This window comes from Macadamia integrifolia, chromosome 4 (assembly GCF_013358625.1).
Source record: "Macadamia integrifolia cultivar HAES 741 chromosome 4, SCU_Mint_v3, whole genome shotgun sequence".
Lineage (NCBI taxonomy): Eukaryota > Viridiplantae > Streptophyta > Magnoliopsida > Proteales > Proteaceae > Macadamia > Macadamia integrifolia.
The window spans coordinates 14,392,042-14,415,588 of NC_056560.1; the positions used below are offsets into that span (position 1 = coordinate 14,392,042).

Genomic DNA, 23,547 nt, shown 5'->3' on the forward strand with positions numbered 1-23,547 from the left:
CAAGACCATTGCAAGGTGTGTGAGCATTGCTACTTCTAGTGGAAGAGCTAGTAGCAGAAGTGAAGCTACTGGTAAGAGACTGAGAGTGTCTGATGAGGTTGTCAGGGCTATTAGCAACAGCAATGCATGTTCGGATGACTCTATGGTTGGATCTGATGAAGAGTGGAAAATTGACAGCGAAGACGAGTGGGATGATGAAAGTGAAAAAGAAGATGGTCAGAATGACTCTGAATCTACAGAGAATGATGGGTATGGGAAAAATGATGAGGATCCAATTGATGATGACCTATCTGGATATGAATCTGGAGAGTATTATGGCAAATTTGATGAACAGAACTATGTGGGTGAAGGTGGCAAGGTGAAGATTGCTGAAGGTAATGTATATGAAAATGTGCACCATTTCAGGAAAGCTTTGAGAGAGTATATACTACAAGAGGGGTTTGATATTATCAGACTGAAAAATGAACAAACTAGAGTTACAGTTATATGCAGAGTACCAAATTGTTCATGGAGATTACATGCTTCACCTATATCAGATGGTATCACCTACATGGTAAAGACATATAACCCAGTTCATACATGTATTAAGGCAACCAAGAACAATTCTGCTACATCTAGATGGATAGCAATGAAACTTCTTCAACAACTGAAGGTTCAACCAGAAATGAAAATAGAGACCATGGCTGATCACATGCAGAAAACATACGGTCTTCAGTTCCACTATACCAAGCTGTATAGGGCACGTAGGATTGCCCTAGAGATTAATGAAGGAAGCCATTCCACATCATATGCAAAACTACCTGCTTATGGTAGGTTGGTACTCCAGAATGATGTTGGAAGTATTTTTAAGCTACAGTTTGAGAACAGGAACCGTATGTCAGATAGTCTGATTTTTAAAAGATTGTTTGTCTGTTTTGATGCTTGCAAGAAGGGTTTCTTAAGAGGATGTAGACCGTTCATTGGTCTTGATGGCTGCCACCTCAAGGGCCGGTATGGAGGGGTATTGTTGAGTGCAATATCTGTTGATGGGAACAATGGTATTTTTCCTATTGCATATAGTGTAGTTGAAGTTGAGTGTAAGGATAGCTGGACGTGGTTTTTGGATAATTTACGAGATGCTCTACTCAATGACAGTGATGATATGTCACTCACATTCATGTCAGACAGACAGAAGGTATAGGGGCATATACTTTTCTGTCTCTTTTTTTCTTTTTTTCATTTTTTATATGTATTTTGAATTACTCATTTATATGTCATAACATTTGAACATATGTGTTGTATAGGGGCTGTCAGTTGTGATTTCCACAATCTTCCCTTATGCTCACCAAAGAATTTGCAGTAGGCATCTATATCAAAACCTGAAGGCAAAGCACCCTGGTATGCTATTGAGGCTACATTTTTGGGCTGCCTCACAAGCTTCAACTGAACTTCAGTTTCAAAAGGAAATGAATAGCATCAAGGAGATTAAGGAAAATGCATACATGTATTTGAATGAAACCCCCTCAAGGATGTGGTCAAGGCATGCCTTTGATGTAGGAGCAAGAAGTGACCATATAACGAACAATATGACTGAGTCATTTAATCAATGGATTGGAGACTTAAGGAGCAAACCCATTCTCACATTGGTTGATCACCTAAGGGTGAAAATAATGGGTAGGCTGCATAGAAGGTATGAGAAGGCAACCATGTGGGAGGGTAAAGTAACACCAAGGGTTATGGTGAAGTTGAACAAGGTTCAGCAAGAAGCAAGGCATTGCAAGTGTCAACCGGCAGGTGAAGGTCAATTTGAGGTCTTAGACAGATTTGGCAACAGATTTGTGATTAATTTGAACCATTACATATGTGATTGTAGAGTTTGGGAAGGCACTGGTATACCTTGTCTCCATACTGCAGCTTCTATATCATACATAAGGGGAGAGTTGGTCAACTATTATGATCCATTTTTCAGTATTGGAAAATACTTGGATACATATAAAGAGATGATCCATCCACTTCCAGATTTGGCAGTATTGAAGGATGATGCTCCTAATGAGAGAGTACTAGCATCAAGTCTGAAGAGGTTACCAGGTAGACCTCACAAAATCAGGAAAAGAGAAGCAGGAGAAGCACTTCCTTCAGATTTCAGGAAGAGATCATCATCAATTAGGTATGACATCTGCAAGAAGGAAGGACACAATAGGAGGACATGCCCGAGGGCTGGAGATGCTAAGCAGGATGGATGTACTAGTAAAAAGAAGAATATAAAGGTAAATGCAATTCACTTTATTTATTTAGTTGAAACTTGTTTAATAAAAATCTCATGCTTATTTGTTGTTGTGTAGGAGAAACATAAAGGAGAGAGTGAAGATGGAGTCAACACATCTCAACGACTAACTAGATCACAAGCATCTATGAGCAAAGAGGACAGCAAGGGAGAGGGAGAAGAATTGAAGTACAAGCAATCTGGATGTTTCAATTTAGAGCAAGAGAACAATATTGTATAAATTTATTTTTTTATGACCTTAAGACAGTTGGATCCATCAGTGTATGGTTTTGGATGTTTTTGATGGGTTTGGTTTTGTGTTAAGATCTATTTCTATTTCACACTATTTGTTGTTGTGTATGGTATAAGTTGTGATGAAAACAGGAATTTGAACCTCTTGGTGCTTCAGGGATATGTTTTGGACTTTTTTTTTATATGGTTTATATTGTGATGAAAACAGGAATTTGAACCTCTTGGTGCTTCAGGGATATGTTTTGGATTTTTTTTATATGGTTTATATTGTGATGAAAACAGGAATTTGAACCTCTTGGTGCTTCAGGGATATGTTTTGGATTTTTTTTATATGGTTTATATTGTGATGGAAACAGGAATTTGAACCTCTTGGTGCTTCAGGGATATGTTTTGGATTTTTGTTATATGGTATATGTTATGATGAAAACAGGAATTTGAACCTCTTGGTGCTTCAGGGATATGTTTTGGATTTTTTTATATGGTATATGTTATGATGAAAATAGGAATTTGAACCTCTTGGTGCTTCAGGGATATGTTTTGGATTTTTTTTATATGGTATTTACAGGTATTAAATGTCATTTTATAGCCAAAATACTGCCCGTTTACAGCCAAAATGCTGCCCGTTTTGAGTCAAAATGCTGCCCGTTTGTTGTCGAAACTTATCACAATGTTAGCACTCTCTCCATCAAAAAGATACCCATTAAATTTTGAGGGTCATGATTAATCAATAACTTAGTCATAAGAACAGTGAGAATGAATGATTTCATTTAGTTCAGATTCTTACATACTTGACACAACTTCATATTAATGCTTGTAAAGTCATTTTTTAACACATAGCACTAAACACACCACCACAAGCACACCAATTACAATTTTCATCGTTCTATACGCTTTCTCTAAATACTTAATTCTTTTCTTCAAGCCACGAATATCTTCTTTCATCTGTTGACTTTGGATTCTTTCACCAACAACTACTTCTAAATTAGTTGCAGGGGATGACAAAAGTCTTGGTGCAGCTATAGGTTCACACCATGAGAAGTATCGACAACCTCTTGGTGCTTCAGGGCAACAGTAGTACAACATATTTGGGTGCGAACTAGACTCTGAAATTCGCACCAATGCCCTTTTGGGTTCAGGACATTTGCATCTAACATTCACAAACCTTAACCCACTTTGACTGCTGTCATTGACACTCGCAGTAGACATCGATTATCTGCAAAATAAACATGGTAAAAGTGGATTATTATTACTTAGCATCAAGATTATGAGAAACGCTCAAACACAGGGAACACAAGTCATAGATATTTCCTCAAATAAAACCATGAAACTTACAATGTAACTTCACCAGCCTCTTCAAAGCTCTACAAAGCAACAGAAACAACCATATTCATTAGCAGTCAAGCTATTGGAAACAAAACAAATTAAATGACAAAGCAGATTTTACTATGATGGCAAAAGTGATAGTAATTTTACTTGGCTTGTGAATTAACCAACTGGCTGCTTGAATTACAATTGGGGATGCTTTCATTTTAGTTCTAAGATAAAACAATCACTGATCAGAGTCTGATTGTGCGAAGACTTTGATCATTTGGGTGAGCAAAAATGACAACCCATCTCAACAACAATGGTCTTATACTTCAACATCAGGTAATTTTACTAACATAATGGTAGTACGCTAATTTAAAGTCTAAAAGAAGTCCATGCCAATGACAATATTGTTAAAACCTACTTTTTTTGGCTATTTCCAAATAGAGGGAGATTTGGAAGAAACCCTTCTAGTTGGTGATCTTGGCGTCTTACAAACTTTTTTCTTGATGTGTGATTTGAGTTTCTCCCATTTTGTTGATAAATTTCTCTTTTACTATCAAAAATGCTTCAGAGAAACAAACTAAAATATGTTCAAATGATTGGGCTTCAGTTATTATATTTCCAGTGATAACAAACTTCTCATTCTGTAGGCATATCATGGGAAATAGGCTTTTTGTATTATGGTTTTGTAATCCCTTGCCATAGCCATATTCCATTTGTCGAATACATGTCGGGCATGGGGTTCCTATTGTCTTGGGATCTCGTCTAGTGGAATGCAGAGTCAAGCATTCCTGCTAATCAAACACATGGACTTGAGGATAAATTGGTTGGAAAATGGTTGAAGATGGGGAAGAAGGCTAAGAACAGGTTCGAATAAGCCAACGATGTATGATTATCCAGGGGTTAATGGGAGGTGCTCACATGAGCTTATAGTTGATACTGTCGCAGTTCACAGGCTTAAGAGATGTGATCAATGGTAGTACTTTCTAAAATTCTTCAATGTCACCAAGGGGCTTCAACCTTCAAAACTGTACAATGGTATATTAACTTGACAAGAAGAACCCTAAATTAGAAAGGAAGAAGAAGAAACCGAACCGTAGGAGGGGAGAATCGCACGCTGGAGGAGGGTAGAATGGAACGCCGTAGGAGGGTAGAATCGGACGCCGTAGGAGGGTAGAATCGGATGCCGTAGGAGGGTAGAATTGCACGCCGGAGGAGGGTAGAATCGGACGCCGTAGGAGGGTATAATTGCATGCCGGTTGGGATAGAGGTTCGGACGCCGGAGGAGGGTAGAATGGGACGCCGGTGGGTCTTCGTCTTCTTGTCCGGCCGAGTGAGTGAGAGGAGTGAGCAGTGAGATGAGAGATGAGAGATGAGAGAGGAGAGATGTGAGATGGGTATGGGTTTAGAAGATAGGAAATAAGGGAGAGGGCAATATTGTCCTCTCACTCAGGGTGGGGGTATTTTGGGTATATTAGAAAAAAACTAACCGGTTTTCATTCATTTCTCACGGTCGGCTAACGGCAAGGACTGATTTGAAATTTTTTGAATTTTTAGGGGGTGGCTTTGAATTTTCTAAAAGTACAGGGGGTGGCAATGCAATTAGTTTTTTAGATTTAAATATAATAAATGAATTTTTAGGGGGAAGATGTAATATAGACAACATGAGGGGAGGTTGATGTAAGTCATCTTTTTTGTTTTTAAATGAATTGAACGCTCCAGAAGTTTTGGAGTTCCTGGTCATCTAGAGCATGAAAAGTTTTCATTTTCAGAATTGACCCTGAGCAAAAGGCGCCGATACATATTAGGTGACTTAAGCTAAAGAGGGTTAAATGGGAAATTTAAAACATAACAATAACAAAAGGTGTATTTCAAGGGTATTGTAAACCTTAATGCCATTTTGCACTTGAGAACGGCCAGAGAAAAGAAGGGGATCGCTGAAACGAAGAGCAGGAGCTGTCACTGGGAAAAAAATCGTCTGCAATTCCGATCTCGTACAATTTCGTGAAATACCACCTTCACGGGGTGACATGTGTATTGATACCAATGCAATGGTCCAGATTTGATTTAAATGCCTCTTCACTGATTAAATGTTTTATTTGTTGTACCTAAATTTGGACCATTGTATTGGTATCAATACATGTGTCATCACCTGAAGGTGGTATTGCACGGAATTGTACGAGATCGAAATTACAGACGATTTTCCCAGCGAGTTTAAGGTAAAGTTGTATTTTCATCTCGATTTTAACATTCGATTAGCGATGATGCAAATTTTTAGGCTTTGATTCTTTTTTTTCCCACTTTCCTCTCGATTTTTTTTTTGATTTTTTTGAATATATATATATATTTTTATTTTGGTATTGAATTTCATCATAGAATCCCTGGATGCTCCATTTTAGGGTTTGATTTCATCAGAGAATCCAAACCTGTTGAAATAGAAAGTAAATTTCTTCCATTATGCTCATATATTATTGCTGGATTTTATTGGATGTTCTTATAAACCTCATTTATCTTCTCGGCCTTTTCTAATAATGATCTGTGGATGAAGAAGCTGCCTAGACCCAGGATTTTCTGTGGTGTATAAATGTAGTTATTTTCCTCTTGAATTCATCTATCACTATACTCTATTATCGACAGGCGTAATACATCCTTTGAGGGTTGTTTGTTCCTTTCTCTTTTTCTTGATTTGAATTGCTGGTCTGCTTCTATTTGAAAACTCTGGGAGGGGAAGACCTGAAATTTCAACTAGTCTAAATGTAGAGGATGGAGAGTTCCTAGAAGAACCAGACAGGTTTTTGCTGGGAAAGTCTACTGCCATGGGGATTTCTACATTCAAAAGGAAGAGATTGGAGTTCAATGAGATGGAACCCAATCAATTATTCAATTTCACCCACCAATCAGTTATTCAATTCAGAGACAAAAAATCACAGAGCATACAGGGTCAAAGGGATATGATCAGATCGAACCCCTGTTCACAGAGAAACAGAATACACCCGAGATCAAAGAGCCTGTTTGGTAACTCTCCCGAGATCATCTTTCCTGTTCTAGATGTCATTTGAGAACAGAAATGAGCTAAAAAGCGTTTGGTAATGACTCTCCCATTTCTGTGCCCAAGAAATGAACCGGTCCAAATCCCACTACTGTCACTGTAGCATCCAGCCAAAAAAAGGTACCATGTTAGCCAGAGTTGAGAGAGAGGCTTCCCCTTATGACAGGTGCTAACACAATCCATCGCAAGTTCTATTAGCTGTTTCTCTATATCCTCTATGGGGCGGCAAGCATCAACAATCTGCAATTGAAACAGGAAAATATCTTACCAAGGAAGAATGCAAAAAGATGTTATTTAAAAATGAAATTCAGATTATTATTATTATTATTATTGTAGAAAATTAAAGGAAAATTCAACCGAGCAGAACCAATGACAAAACGTCTAATGAATGAAGTCATGAGAGGGTTACATGGAAGGCAACCCAAACAGCTCAGCTACAATGATTGTCAGGTCTGCATCAGAAAAATATGACACCTTCCCCCAAAGTTTGATTAAAATCAGCAACATTGATAGGAGGGTACGAGGGAAGGCAAACCAAACTGCTTGGCCTGCTAAGGAGTCAAGGTCTGCTTTTGAGACATTTCCAACTAGTCATTGACTAGAACCAACAGCAACTAGACTGTGGTCTATCAATAAGCACACCTTAGAGTTATTGTGATGTTTATTTATCTTACAATCAAAAAGAGTTTGATTTTCTTCCTCCTAGCTTTTGACCAAGATTGTAAAGCGATAATTCTTTTAAGCATATGTTGCATTTCAGAAATAGAAGGGCCTATATCTTTAACAGTTGCAGGTCCTAGGTGACACCATAGAGGCACTAATCACATAAGCAACAATGGAAGTCAAAGCTTAGAACTGTCTCCTGATTTTTCCCTTTTGCAATGGGAGGTTGCTACTTGGAACAAAAAATCTTACCTTCCATGTGGCATCATGAAGCATCTGATAGTGTTGGGCGACTTTCCCTCGGAACTCCAACTGCTCATATCTCTCACCTCCATAACCTCCTCTCTCTGCTGCTTTCTGAAAGAATTCCAATCATAAAAGAAAATAACTCTTGACATTTTTTAAATGGAGATATGCTTAAATGAGAAGATGTAAAGAACTGAGTTTTGTAGGGGAGTCACAAGACATCAAGACAGTGCAGTAATGGAATGTGTAAAATGAGATGGTCACAGTTGAGTGCTATCACTAGAGAACAAGAGCTTATGACACTCGATCCTGTCATTCATACACCAGGTCCCACTGCTTTACAGTGAAGGGCCTGCTGCATTCCGTGACTTGATCAACAGTCGTAAATTATGACTGTTGTAGTGCTAGTATTTTTCACCCAAGCTTTACTATATCAAAATGTCACCACACCCAACGCCTCCTTATTGATGAGGTCACAAGTTAAACAATCAGGCTGCCATCAGTAAGGTGGAAGCCTATTATAGCTGCTAACAAATCTTTTTTCCAAACAACATAACGTACAATGGGACCTTCAAAACACCAGGAAAAGGGCACAAGATACCGGATTTTGGATTTTTCTCAATCAGAAAACTTTAGAATCCCCATAAAACAATCTTCATTAGGCAACCAACTGCCTGATATATCTTTCTGTTTTACCAGGGTGATTGCTTTCACGTTTCAAACCTATCAATGATATCAGTTCATTAAAATCATCAGTCCAGCAAATTCTTTGTCTCATTGATCTGAAAATCTAGTCCCAATACTCAGGTTATTTATTCCTCACCAGAAATCCAAAGAATAACAGTAATAATGGTATTTACTAAGTACCTCAGGTGGTATGTCATGGTACACCACTAGGTCTGGAGCCAGCAGCCCCTTCTCAGGAGCCTGAAAGAAAACCAGGGGGAGGAGGAATTTTCAATATTCGATAACAGAAGAAGCTTCATGACCATAAAGTCTACAAGTAAAGGATTTCACCTTACACCATTCTATATTGAATCCTGTGGTAGATGAGAAAGCTACCCCAGAGTAAGAGTAACGATCAATGATAAGTGTGGTTCCACCCCTTGGTTTAGTCCATGGTTCAAGGTTTCCCATGATGCCGTCGAAATTTCCCACATTTCGATGGTATCCCAGGATTCCAATACCATATAGCCTGTGACTTTAAAAAGTCACAGGTTTCGATGAAAATTCCCACATTTCGACACTTACAACACTGTTGACAAAACTGGTTCTGCAGATTCCGGCCAATTTATTTCAGAGATTTGATTTCCATATCATAGCTGTTAATACGTACTGCTATTAGTTGCATTCAACAAGGTTTGGGGTTAGGAGCCTCACCCTAAATTTTCAGCTTGGTCAGAGATTGGTTGAGGAAGATCCATCACCGTTTTTCCACCTTGGTCTGTCGGGGGTACTGTTCTGTCAAAGGTTGAAGAAGACCCACAATTTGTTATGTTTTAATTCCTTTATTTGTTTCACTTACATAATTACCCCTTCTTTCCCCTGTGTCATCATTACTTCATTTCTTTAGTTTCCATATTCACCCCTCTCCTTGCCTCCAATCCACCCATGTCCCTTATTTTTATTTGCTTCCAAGTGTACCCCTTCTGCATAATTACGGATCCCCTTTGTGTCCCCTCTTCTTTCACATAAGGGTGTTAATCGGTCAGGGTTTTGGTCAAGCCTAATCGGTCTTCCCCATTTTAGGACCTCACACCGTGACTAGCCTGTGTCCTCATAGGCTTGACATAGTCCCATTTATAAGCGGTTGATCAGGTATTGATATTTAATCGGGCTATACAGACCTTAAATGGGCTAATGACACAGTTATCTCTAAACGGGATTTAAACATGTTGGAGGGCACAGTAAACGTGCTTTAAACAAGCTCTAAACAGACTTTAATCATGTCAAGCTAAGTTGGGCCATTAAACGGTCAGTCTTTGTTAGGAGATTGTCAGGTAGGACTTCAGCACAGGGAATGACTGAATAGTATTAGGTTTGGGCTTAAGCCTGGCACATTTATAAACTAGCGTGGTCAGTTTCAGGTTTTCCCAGGGTTCTAGAATTGACACCCGTACTTTGATAGACCAATTACCCCTCTAATACCTTGGTCAATTACAATTCTGCCATGCCCACCAGCCCTTTGCTACCTTTGATATATTTATTATTTTTACACTGAGCTCTTAGTTGAGTCTTCTCTTGCTTGGGTGGGCCCTAAATCACATCAGTTTGGTGTTGTAATTTTTTGAAGATAAGTACTTGCATGGAGTGATTGTTGTTATTTCTATTATTGGAGATTATTTGCTCAGATTCGTTGAAATTTAACCTTTTTGGGATCTTATTTGTGGTCGGTCTTGATTATGGGATTTAAGTGATGCTGGTTATTGTTGCCATATGATGGTGGATTATATTATGGGATGCTCATCTTTCGTGATGCTGGTTATTACTGCCATATGATGGTGATAATTCTCTATTGCATCCTCTACATAATTTTTCCATGTGAGGGAGATTGGAGATAATTATTATTATCTGCTCAAGTCATCAGTTGAAGATTATTATTATTTATTTGTCTGTGTCATTTGCTCATGTCCTTACAAAATTTTATCTATGAAGATAGTTATAGTATTCAACAACAATCTTATGCTATGTGGTTCACAACCACCTTAGGGCCCGTTTGATAACGTTTCTGCCGTTTCTGTTTCAAGAAATGGCAGAAACATAAATTTTTGTTTCTAGAAACAGAAACGGAATTGAAGGTGTTTGATAAGTCATGTTTCTGGAAGTCGATAATAATTGGAGAAAGAATGGCCACGAGTCGTTTCCAGAAACGAACTTATTTCGCCTGGGTCTTTTCTTGAACCATAAATAGGTAGAAATTTATATTTCTATTTCTAAAAACAAGTGAAACAAAACAGTTTTATCAAACGCTTTTTGTTCCGTTTCTTCCGTTTCAAACGGGCCCTTAGGTTACTTGGCTCACAACAACCTTAGGCTGTTTGGTCCTCAGCAACTTGATGTTGTTGCTACTCGATCCTCCGCAACTTGATGCTGCTACTTGGTCTCCTGCAACTTGATGCTGCTACTTGTTCCCTAGCAATCTGATGCTGCTACTTGGTCTACGCTAACCCATTTTGCAGTTTTACCAGTGGTTTGCAATGACGTATGTTGTAATTTTAGCTGTCTTCCCTATGGAGAGTACTACTTACTAAATGCCTTTCTTGAGAAGGGCTTATGATGTTGCTGTTGTTGCTACTATAGTATTTTGGATTGTGATTGGTGTTCTCTGCCACTCAATTTGTTCGTTGCTCTTTGGTTTGTTCAACATGAAGATTATTCTCTACTTTTGTTGTTAATGATTGGTGTGCTTTGAGTTTATATTGCTACTGGAATGAAGTTATTTGTGCTTGGTGTATGTAACTGATATGTATATATATATATATATATATATATATACACATACTCCAGCTTGAGGAGTGTCCCTATTGTGATGTAGTTGTTAGCCTTAGTTTCCTTGTTAAAGTCCACTTTTGGTCTTAGTCTCGTACAAGGTTTACTCCTTATTTTCAATATATATATATCATAGGCAGTCCATAATAGGTAGACTGATACTATAGTGTTTAGCACATCCTCTCCCTCTCTCTCCCTCTCCATAATCGCAGGTACTAGTTTCAGAACTTGTTTTCTTACAGACCCCTCAAGGAATTGCATGTGGACCAGCCTTGTGAACAATTTCCATATTATGTTAAATGTGCAACTGTTGTGCGAGTGCATAAACAACTTGTATTCAGTGTAGAGGTGTATCACTGAGTGTGAGAAAACTGGTGTCAGTCTCTAGATCTTTTGTTTAAATCAATTTGAGCTTCTATCGCTATAGCCCAAACCCAATCCAACCAACCTGAGTCAATCTATTGCATTATGATTGTGGTTAATTAAATCAGACTCATTTGGGGTTCGATTGGGAACATGCTGTAGGGTTTTTTTGGTTTTGGCCTAGGTTGGCTGCAAAAGCGGACCCAACTGGCCAACATTAGTCACTACATTTTTCTTTGTTGTAGTTCAAAATCTCTTATTTAAAACGGGTTTAGTTAGATGCAAATTTTAGTTACATTGTTGTATTATTATATGAGAATTGGGTATCTATTTAGAGTGCTCCTTCCTGCTGGAACAAATTTAAGTAGCTGATTTTGATCACCTGCCATTAAGTGAAAGTGCGGCTGGGGTGTGGTAATTTTCTCTTTTTCTCCCGTCTGGTTGTCTAAATATCATAATCACTTGCAGTCCTCTTCTGGGGATTGAACTATTTTCATTTTGGCGTGGCTTGATAAATAGTTTTGATTTGGAATTGGTTTCTGTGTCTTATTATCATTTAACACTGCTTTGGTTCTGTTTATGAAGAATGCTTGCATTATTATTCCATCCCTCCTTAAGTCTCTCTCCCCACTCTGTTTGATATTGTTCCATCTTATTTTGATGTTTTGCTTGCCATATTCTAGTGCGATGATGTTCTAAAACCATTCAATTCCTGCCCCCTCACCCAGCCCTCCATTTAGGTAATTAAATTTTGTGTTACATAATATATAGGTAATAATTTAATCAATCTTTTCAGGTTTCTAGGTTGATTTATACTAATTCGGGACTTGCCATCCTGGCGTTAGCATCAAATGCTGTACACAAGCTTTGGAAATGGTCAAAGAATGAACAGAATCCCTCAGGGTAGGTATTGGCTGAGTTGTATTTTCATTTCCCTTCATTCTATTCATTTCCCACAAATTTGATCTAATTAAATACCGTCTTTCATAGGAAACTGCTAGTGCACCGCCACAACTGTGGCAACCTTCAAGTGGAATATTAATGACCAATGAGATAAATAATACTACTTCTGAAGATGCTGTTCCATGCTTTGCGCTCTCGAAGAATGATTCTTATGTTATGTCAGCAAAGAGGATACTGCCTATTCATGACTCGAAATATGGATATGATGGTATGATTTGTAAATAATTTATGATATTTTTTTGAAAATATTAATTAGTATTAGGACCCAATTTTCCTGAGACCACCTACAATAAGGGGGGGGGGGAAGAGAGGTGGGTGGGGATGGGGATCACATCCGGACCATCCCATTGTTCAGCCACGCATGAAAGAAAACTTTGTCCTTAGTATTAATATTCATTTTCTAAATGTCTTTGAAATAATTTTTATAATCCAATCAAAAATACAAAATCTCTGTACATAGAATTGCAATAGTCTAGTGTGACAACAGTAGTTTTAATAATTATTTACGTATTTGAAATATCAGGGGGAAAAGAGAGGTAAAAGTTTACTCTTTTTGGAATAAAAAAAAGAAGTTCCAATTGGGGAGTTTGAGTAAATACTGGGGTAGTATAGAGGAGTGATAAAAAATTTCCCTATTTTCAAAATATAGTGTTGTCTCCGAGACGTAGCGTCTATTTTAGGTGGGCACACTGTTTTTATCTCTTTCTTTTCCCCCCTTTGAATTGACCTTTCTATCCCTCTCGTATGATGTCTCATTCCCCACCCCCATTGGTGTTGTCCACTAACTTTGCACACAAGCGATGTGTCTATCCGTTTCCCCTTAAAATGTTATTGAATTCTAGGAAAAAATAACGCAACTTGATCGTGTTCTCCTACACCAGATACAGGGATAGTGAAATGTCCATCCCACCCCCATGTTAGATGCCTCGGCACATGCTCCAGCACGGGGTCACACGATGAGGTATTCTCAATGAAATTAGATTTTTTTAGCATTCTAGGGTCAGGGGAGAGTGCGCTTGCATTCTTTCACTCTTATCTTTATTCCTCAATGAAATGACTTTGTTGCCCTCCTATGCATTTTGTTGTTGCACTACCCTCTACATCGCTTGTTCAAGAGCCCTCGTCCTTTCATGAAACGTGGAATGGCGGTTGGCGGGCTATGTGACTGCAACAGACCCTAATCGAATCCTTTTTCCAGCCAAAGATAAAGTAAAAGACAATCCGACCTACCCTACCCCTCTCTTTATTCTTTGATTTCATTTCCTCCGAGTAATCTTTCTTCAAAGATGGCTGAATCAACCTCCCTTTAGGTGGAGATAGCATACAAACTTGGAATTCTTCGAGAGTCGGGCAGATCTCAACTATCCCAAACCGAAACACGTGAAGATCAGTATCCCAGTGTTGAGGCACATGTCAGAGTAAACTGTGATGTAGTTCTACACACTCGATCCGACTGAGCAATTCTCGGGTACCATTTCTCTCTCTCTTCCATAAGGTAATGATCGCTGCGCCACTACGACCTTCACATAACCGACTAATGCGTTGTTGTGGGTAATCTAAGTTTGTTTTCCATCGCAGGTGAAAGAGTTAACTACCTGAAGTGAACGACAAATAGGCTGAAACCGCTGAACAAAACGGGTATCATCTCTTCTGTTTTCCGAAAGTAGAATTTGGGTCTTTTTTCTAATGGAAAGAAACTCAAATTTCAGTAAATTGCTTCATAAAGTGTTTACTTTGATTTGGTGCATGAACTGATTAGCTAATCTGCTCAAATACCAGATTGATTGCTCAAATCTGTTATCAGATCGGTTCATATCTAGAATTTTGCTATCTAATCATATGTGAAGGTGCAGATTCATGAATTGATGGTTTTACTCTGGATGTCTGTTAATAAAAGATGAAAATCCAAATACATCTACTTCCCCAACTTAGAGACCTGTCTCAATATATTTTTTTTATATGGTTTGTTTTTCGTTTTTAAACATATGATGGACTGTGTGGGTAAGTTTTGATTATTGAGTTTAATATTATGGTCTCTTGGAGTTTTGATAAAATTTCCACAATTATAATGTAAGCCATTTTTAAATTTTAATGTAGGATTCATTGTTTCATATCTATAATGTCCATTGAAAACTATGACATCCCTTGGCATTTCTATGGTTTGAGCCTGTAATTCCTCTCGTCAATATTGTATACTGCACCAAGATGTCATGGATGTTGTCTTTCTCAAAAGCCTCAAAAGGAGAGAAAATTTTAAGTGGAGGAATTAATAAGAAAAAAGTGTTCTCTGCTATGCTCATTGTATGTGTTATTTTATTTATGGGGAAAAGATGTCGCGTGGTGCAGGGGCCTATGAGGGGGCACACATGGGCATCGACCGGGTGGATTTTTGGGTTTCACAGGGGTGGGGGCATCATTTTGCCACCCTCTGTGTTTGGGCGCACGGGCCATGTGACCAGGGAGCGAATTTATTTGTTTCTTTCTTTGGTGATTAACATTAGACTACAATAAAGAGGGAGAAAAGTATAGACAAAGAAAGGTTTTATCAAGGAAATTAGAAAAATGAACAAGTTACACCAGTGCATACAAAAAATTTTCTCTACAATTAAACTTAACTTATTAACCGAAAGTACACCATGCGATCAGGTGTACTAGGGTTAGTCCACTAAGAAAAAGAAAAAAAAGGGAGAAAAGTTAAAAAGTGTTCTAGACAGTTGATCAGTTACATATAATTTTTTAATGATTTTATACATTTTACATGTCTGGTATATATTATGCTTTTCTGATAGTTGTTTTATTACTTGTCCTAATTTTTGTCCAAGGTTGATCGGGATATGCCACATGCATGCTCTTTCAGAATTTTGAGGGCTTTGTAAATATTCCCTCTCACCCTATATCATTGAAGTTGTCAATTCTCTTATTTATGTACATAAATGCTTGGGAACCAAACTGATGTGCTTCATTTTGAAGTTACAGAATTTATAAAAGTGCTGCTCTTATTCGATGTCTCGGTTTATGTCCTAAAGGTTTTGCAGTTATTCTCTTACAGAAAGCAACTAGTTTCCCATATAGGGTTTGGAAGTGAAGAATTGTATAAGAGGAGGGTCTGGGTAAAATTTTAAAATCAATTGGTATTTCTTTGTTTTGAATAAGAGGAAATTTTACAGAATCGTTATTGGAAGTTTGTGAGAACTCTCTTTTCTCTTTCTCCTTCCCCCATCAGCTGGTAATTTTCTTTCCCCAGCCCTGTGACACTACTGCCTTCATTCTCTTCTTTCTTCTCCTATCAGTTTACTCATGTACTGACCTGCAGAACTGCATTGATTGGTAGTCTCTGCTACGTCAGCAATTTCCAGATCCGAAAATAAACCAAGTTTATATTTTGTTCGGTTTTCCTGAATATGGAATTCTACTATTCTGTTCTGTAATTACTTATTTTCTGACTTGCAATCTGAAATCTGTTTTCAGTCATTCTATATTTGTTTAGATCTCTTTTCCATCCGTCCTTGGGCCCATGAGCTGTATGAAATCCAAGTGCTGGATATCATACTGCATCACCATGATTCCAATCATTTTGCTTAATCGAGCGTCTTATATTTGATACATGGGACTTTTGTTTCAAGTGCTTCACTGCTTATGTACAAAGCATATTTTGACCTATAATTTATTTGCTTGGGCAACTTTCCTTTATCTAACATTTTTTCTGTTCGTAGAAATATTGGGCAACTAGCATGCCAAAGTCATTGAAGTTCCCCTTGAAGTATCAAAACAGGAGTTCTTTGAGTAAAATTCAAATGGAGAATGGCCATCATGCTAGTTTCAGGGGTGCCTTGATTGTTCTAGAAGGTTTGGATCGTAGTGGAAAGACTTTGCAATCTACTAGACTACTCTCTCACTTGGAGGGACAAAGAATTTCAGTTGAGCTTTGGCGTTTTCCTGACAGAAGCATGTGTGTTGGGCAAATGATATCTTCCTACCTCTCTAACAAATCACAATTGGATGATCAATCAATTCATCTTCTTTTCAGTGCAAACCGTTGGGAAAAGAGGTTTGATTAATTTCTACCTGTTATTGCATGGAAGGCATTAAGAGTGTTACTTTATGTTTACTCATCTATAATCTGTATCTGGTGCCCTCTTTTTGGTGAATTGATGAGTCTGGAATAAGAACAGTAATCATTTGGTTGATCATCAGCAACCACCGTTGCTGCTAAGTATTAAAAACATGAGCTTTTGTGATCTCCTTTTTTAGGGTTAGGTCTACTAGTTTAGAAATGCGAACATTCAGAGTAGTTGGAGCAAGGATTTCTTTAATTAGTTTTTTCTTGTTGATCTGTTTCAAAGTTAATCTGCACTTTATGATTTGATTAGAGCACCTGTAACTACCATTGCTGCTGAGTATTAAAAACTTCAGATCCTGTGATCTTCATTGTCATTTTCACATCTGTTGGCCCGCATATGTGGATTTTCGACAGATGCACATAATACTGTAAGAGCACATAGAGCAAAGTCGAAGCAGGCAACCGCAATAGCAATGAGCCACTCTATATGAATTTCTTCAATTTATGAGCAAAAGGTCGTTCATGATTTGGTTCCAGTTCTTAAATATATGGTATTCAATAGCAATGAGCCACTCTATATGAATTTCTTCAATTTATGAGCAAAAGGTCGTTCATGATTTGGTTCCAGTTCTTAAATATATGGTATTGTGGTAGTCTCAACCTTTAGAGTCAAAAACAGTCTGAACGGTATTACTTGGGATTTTCAAAGGAACATTTATTACTACAAAAGAAGCTATATTCACTACAATTTTAATAAATGTGGAAGTTATGGACCCTTGAAAATTTGCAAGTATAATTGATCTATTAAAAACTTGTCAGATTGGGTCCATAAGCATTTATATGATTGGTGTTTGAAGATAACTACAAACATTACAAACTAAGGACAAACAGGAAGGCGGCACAGTATATGGCATGTTGAAATTTTCTTATATGGAAATACTGAATGGGATATTACTTACAATAACAAAACAACCCCAAAATTTAGGAATAAAATCAAATGGCATCTTGTATTGAAAAGTCAAAGGATTAAAATATCATTGATACATTTCAAAAGTTGACACTTAAGATTATTTCATTATAGAAAGGGAGAAATGAAGTCAGCTTCTGCCACAACTAGTGTTCAATTCAATAATTGGGAAATTTATTTGTGTGTGTATATATATATATATGCATGTGTTCGTAAGAAAAAAACACTGATATCCATGGCCCCTAAAATTTTCCAAGGCTTTCTGCAACTTTTTTTCTTGGATGCTAAGGCTGTCCGCAACTTGAATGAATTGTAACGGTGGAGAAGCACCACTGGACATGAAGTATTACTTAGCCAACAGTGATATGTTTGCAGGTCATTGATGGAGACTAGACTAAGGAGTGGAACCACACTTATCGTTGATCGTTACTCTTACTCTGGGGTAGCTTTCTCATCTGCCAAAGGACTCAATATAGAATGGTGTTAGGTGAAATTTTTTACCTGTAGACTTTATGGTCATGAAGCTTCTTCTGTTGTTGAATATTGAAAATTCCTCCTCCCCCTGGGTGTCTTTCAGGCTCCTGAGATGGGGTTGCTGGCTTCAGACCTAGTGGTGTACCTTGACATACCACCTGAGGTACTTAGTAAATACCATTATTACTGTTATTCTTTAGATTTCTGGTGAGGAATAAATAATCTGAGTATTGGGACTGGATTTTCAGATCATTGAGACCAATAATTTGCTGGACTGATGATTTTAATGAACTGATCACTGATAGGTTTGGAACTTGAAAGCAATCACCCTGGTAAAACAGAAAGATATATCAGGCAGTTGGTTGCCTAATGAATCTTGTGCCCTTTTCCTGGTGGTTTGAAGGTCCCATTGTATGTCATGTTGTTTGGAAAAAAGATTTGTTAGCAGCTATACTAGGCTTCCACCTTACTGATGGCAGCCTGATTGTTTAACTTGTGACCTCATCAGTAAGGAGTTGGGTGTGGTGACATTTTGATATAGTAAAAGCTTGGGTGAAAAATACTAGTACTACAATAGTCATAAGTTAAAACTGTTGATCCAGTCACGGAATGCAGCAGGCCCTTCACTGTCAATCAGTGGGACCTGCTGTATGAATGACAGGGTCGAGTGTCATAAGCTCTTGTTCTCTATTGCTAGCACTCAACTGTGACCATCTCATTTTACCCTTTCCATTACTGTACTGTCTTGTTGTCTTGTGACTCCCCTACAAAACTCAGTTCTTTACATCTTCTCATTTAAGCATATCTCCATTTAAAAAATGTCAAGAGTTATTTTCTTTTATGATTGGAATTCTTTCAGAAAGCAGCAGAGAGAGGAGGTTATGGAGGTGAGAGATATGAGCAGTTGGAGTTCCGAGGGAAAGTCGCCCAACACTATCAGATTCTTCATGATGCCACATGGAAGGTAAGATGTTTTGTTCCATATAGGAACCTCCCATTGCAAAAGGGAAAAATCAGGTGTCAGTTTTAAGCTTTGACTTCCATTGTTGCTTCTGTGATTAGTGCCTCTATGGTGTCACCTAGGACCTGCAACATATGCGTAAAAAAATTATCGCATTACAATCTTGGTCAAATGCTAGGAGGAAGAAAATCAAACTCTTTTTGATTGTAAGATAAATAAACATCACAATTACTCTGAGGTGTGCTTATTGATAGACCACAGTCTAGTTGCTGTTGGTTCTAGTCAATGACTAGTTGGAAATGTCTCAAAAGTAGACCTTGACTCCTTAGCAGGCCAAGCAGTTTGGTTTTCCTTCCATCGTATTCGTACCCTTCTATCAATGCTGCTGGTTTTATTCAAACTTTGGGGGAAGGTGTCATATTTTTCTGATGCAGGCCTGACAATCATTGTAGCCGAGCTGTTTGGGTTGCCTTCCATGCCACCCTCTCATGACTTCATCCATTAGAAGTTTGTTCTTTGGTTCTGCTCGGTTGAATTTTCCTTTAATTTTCTACAATAATAATAATCTGAATTTCATTTTTAAATAACATCTTCTTTTAGTATTCTTCCTTGGTAAGATCTTTTCCTGTTTCAATTGCAGATTGTTGATGCTTGCTGCCCCATAGAAGATATAGAGAAACAACTAATAGAACTTGCGATGGATTGTGTTAGCACCTGTCATAAGGGGAAACCTCTCTCTCAACTCTGGCTAACATAGTACCTTTTTTTGGCTGGATGCTACAGTGAGAGTAGTGGGATGTAAATGTGGTTATGATCTTCGTGTGGTTGTCCCCATTTTACTGGCCTACTGCCGCAGTATCTTAAACTAGAATTGTGATCTCCTATGGAGTAATGGATTATACATCATAAACCCGCTCTTGTATGTGCATTCCTAAGACTTGATGAATGAAAACGAGACAAACTGCCTGCTACCTACTAGTAGGATGGTTTAAGGGAGTTTTTAGATTAATAATAGGTAACTGTCTTGGCTGAAGCCTGAAAGTATGTTGATCTGGTTTAATCACCATGAAGGAGAAAGGAACAGATTACAATTGAGCTCATATGATTCGTTTTGAAACTGGAATCCCTTTGGTTGGGGCTGATGTAATTGATTAGTTCTATTCCAGAGGTGCGATGGTTTGGCAATATGTCCTTATGCTGCAGACTCATGCATTTCCTGTTGACAGGTGCATCTGAGCTGCTTTACAGGCCGCCTTCAACACACACACACTTGCACAATGGTGGCCCTGAATGAAAAAAGATGGAAGTTTGGAATATCAAACTCTTTTTAGTTAGATTTTTTTGCGGTAAAAATTTATTAGTTAGTCTACAGGAGAGCTAATTAAATTCTTGAGAAAATTGCATTGCCACCCCCTGAACTTCGGTCGTTATTCAACGCCACCCCCTGTACTTTTAGAAACGTCAAAGCCACCCCCTAAAAATTCAAAAAATTTCAAATCGGTCCCTGCCATTAGCCGACCGTGAGAAATGAATGAAAACCGGTTAGTTTTTTTCTAATATACCCAAAATACCCCCACCCTGAGTGAGAGGACAATATTGCCCTCTCCCTTATTTCCTATCTTCTAAACCCATACCCATCTCACATCTCTCCTCTCTCATCTCTCATCTCACTGCTCACTCCTCTCACTCACTCGGCCGGACAAGAAGACGAAGACCCACCGGCGTCCCATTCTACCCTCCTCCGGCGTGCGATTCTCCCCTCCTCCGGCGTGCGATTCTACCCTCCTACGGCATCCGATTCTACCCTCCTCCGGCGTGCGATTCTACCCTCCTACGGCGTCCGATTCTACCCTCCTCCGGCGTGCGATTCTACCATCCTACGGCGTCCCATTCTACCCTCCTCCGGCGTGCGATTCTACCCTCCTACGGCGTCCCATTCTACCCTCCTCCGGCGTGCGATTCTCCCCTCCTACGGTTCGGTTTCTTCTTCTTCCTTTCTAATTTAGGGTTCTTCTTGTCAAGTTAATATACCATTGTACAGTTTTGAAGGTTGAAGCCCCTTGGTGACATTGAAGAATTTTAGAAAGTACTACCATTGATCACATCTCTTAAGCCTGTGAACTGGCGATTTCTTCTTCTTCCTTTCTAATTTAGGGTTCTTCTTGTCAAGTTAATATACCATTGTACAGTTTTGAAGGTTGAAGCCCCTTGGTGACATTGAAGAATTTTAGAAAGTACTACCATTGATCACATCTCTTAAGCCTGTGAACTGTGACAGTATCAGCTATAAGCTCATGTGAGCACCTCCCATTAACCCCTGGATAATCATACATCGTTGGCTTATTCGAACCTGTTCTTAGCCTTCTTCCCCATCTTCAACCATTTTCCAACCAATTTATCCTCAAGTCCATGTGTTTGATTAGCAGGAATGCTTGACTCTGCATTCCACTAGACGAGATCCCAAGACAATAGGAACCCCATGCCCGACATGTATTCGACAAATGGATTATGGCTATGGCAAGGGATTACAAAACCATAATACAAAAAGCCTATTTCCCATGATATGCCTACAGAATGAGAAGTTTGTTATCACTGGAAATATAATAACTGAAGCCCAATCATTTGAACATATTTTAGTTTGTTTCTCTGAAGCATTTTTGATAGTAAAAGAGAAATTTATCAACAAAATGGGAGAAACTCAAATCACACATCAAGAAAAAAGTTTGTAAGACGCCAAGATCACCAACTAGAAGGGTTTCTTCCAAATCTCCCTCTATTTGGAAAATAGCCAAAAAAAGTAGGTTTTAACAATATTGTCATTGGCATGGACTTCTTTTAAACTTTAAATTAGCGTACTACCATTATGTTAGTAAAATTACCTGATGTTGAAGTATAAGACCATTGTTGTTGAGATGGGTTGTCATTTTTGCTCACCCAAATGATCAAAGTCTTCGCACAATCAGACTCTGATCAGTGATTGTTTTATCTTAGAGCTAAAATGAAAGCATCCCCAATTGTAATTCAAGCAGCCAGTTGGTTAATTCACAAGCCAAGTAAAATTACTATCACTTTTGCCATCATAGTAAAATCTGCTTTGTCATTTAATTTGTTCTGTTTCCAATAGCTTGACTGCTGATGAATATGGTTGTTTCTGTTGCTTTGTAGAGCTTTGAAGAGGCTGGTGAAGTTACATTGTAAGTTTCAGGGTTTTCTTTGAGGAAATATCTATGACTTGTGTTCCCTGTGTTTGAGTTCTGGGTCTATATTTTGAGCGTTTCTCATACTCTGGATGCTAAGTAATAATAATCCACTTTTACCATGTTTAATTTGCAGATAACCGATGTCTACTGCGAGTGTCAATGACAGCAGTCAAAGTGGGTTAAGGTTTGTGAATGTTAGATGCAAATGTCCTGAACCCAAAAGGGCATTGGTGCGAATTTCAGAGTCTAGTTCGCACCCAAATATGTTGTACTACTGTTGCCCTGAAGCACCAAGAGGTTGTCGATTGTTCTCATGGTGTGAACCTATAGCTGCACCAAGACTTTTGTCATCCCCTGCAACTAATTTAGAAGCAGTTGTTGGTGAAAGAATCCAAAGTCAACAGATGAAAGAAGATATTCGTGGCTTGAAGAAAAGAATTAAGTATTTAGAGAAAGCGTATAGAACGATGAAAATTGTAATTGGTGTGCTTGTGGTGGTGTGTTTAGTGCTATGTGTTAAAAAATGACTTTACAAGCATTAATATGAAGTTGTGTCAAGTATGTAAGAATCTGAACTAAATGAAATCGTTCATTCTCACTGTTCTTATGACTAAGTTATTGATTAATCATGACCCTCAAAATTGAATGGGTATCATTTTGATGGAGAGAATGCTAACATTGTGATAAGTTTGACTCAAAACGAGCAGCATTTTGGCTGTAAACGGGCAGCATTTTGGCTATAAAATGACATTTAATACCTGTAAATACCATATAAAAAAAAAATCCAAAACATATCCCTGAAGCACCAAGATGTTCAAATTCCTGTTTTCATCATAATAAATACCATAAAAAAAAAATCCAAAACATATCCCTGAAGCACCAAGAGGTTCAAATTCCTGTTTTCATCATAACATATACCATATAAAAAAAATCCAAAACATATCCCTGAAGCACCAAGAGGTTCAAATTCCTGTTTTCATCACAATATAAACCATATAAAAAAAATCCAAAACATATCCCTGAAGCACCAAGAGATTCAAATTCCTGTTTTCATCACAATATAAACCATACACAACAACAAATAGTGTGAAATAGAAATAGATCTTAACACAAAACCAAACCCATCAAAAACATCCAAAACCATACACTGATGGATCCAACTGTCTTAAGGTCATAAAAAAGTAAATTTATACAATATTGTTCTCTTGCTCTAAATTGAAACATCCAGATTGCTTGTACTTCATTTCTTCTTCCTCTCCCTTGCTGTCCTCTTTGCTCGATTGGTCTTTTGCTTGGTCAATACCTTGTCT

General features: G+C 38.1%; 3 protein-coding genes and 1 long non-coding RNA gene across 4 annotated transcripts; 3 read left to right on the plus strand and 1 right to left on the minus strand.

The window, feature by feature from the left end:
- Positions 1–679: 679 nt before the first annotated feature.
- LOC122076265 lies at positions 680–2,483 on the plus strand. Its single transcript, XM_042641590.1, has 3 exons — positions 680–1,174; positions 1,284–2,246; positions 2,322–2,483. Exons 1-3 carry the CDS (start codon positions 680–682, stop codon positions 2,481–2,483), a joined length of 1,620 nt encoding a protein of 539 aa, XP_042497524.1.
- A 3,516-nt stretch (positions 2,484–5,999) lies between these two features.
- On the plus strand, positions 6,000–20,046 carry LOC122077114 (thymidylate kinase). Its single transcript, XM_042642922.1, is given in 10 exon segments — positions 6,000–6,021; positions 12,409–12,515; positions 12,603–12,783; positions 14,154–14,212; positions 15,396–15,447; positions 16,289–16,623; positions 17,978–18,089; positions 18,180–18,239; positions 18,936–19,040; positions 19,678–20,046. Coding segments are annotated over 6 exon segments (756 nt in total). The 5' UTR covers positions 6,000–6,021; positions 12,409–12,515; positions 12,603–12,783; positions 14,154–14,212; positions 15,396–15,420; the 3' UTR covers positions 19,795–20,046.
- On the minus strand, positions 6,729–8,912 carry LOC122077115 (thymidylate kinase-like). Its single transcript, XM_042642923.1, has 4 exons — positions 8,778–8,912; positions 8,628–8,687; positions 7,767–7,871; positions 6,729–7,091 (listed from the first exon to the last, which is right to left on the minus strand). Exons 1-4 carry the CDS (start codon positions 8,895–8,897, stop codon positions 6,744–6,746), a joined length of 633 nt encoding a protein of 210 aa, XP_042498857.1. The 5' UTR covers positions 8,898–8,912; the 3' UTR covers positions 6,729–6,743.
- Positions 20,047–21,913: 1,867 nt separating the features above from the next.
- Positions 21,914–22,844, plus strand: LOC122075605. The gene is made up of 2 exons (XR_006139296.1): positions 21,914–22,231; positions 22,371–22,844. It is a non-coding gene; the product is annotated as an uncharacterized LOC122075605 (long non-coding RNA).
- The last annotated feature ends 703 nt before the right edge of the window (positions 22,845–23,547 follow it).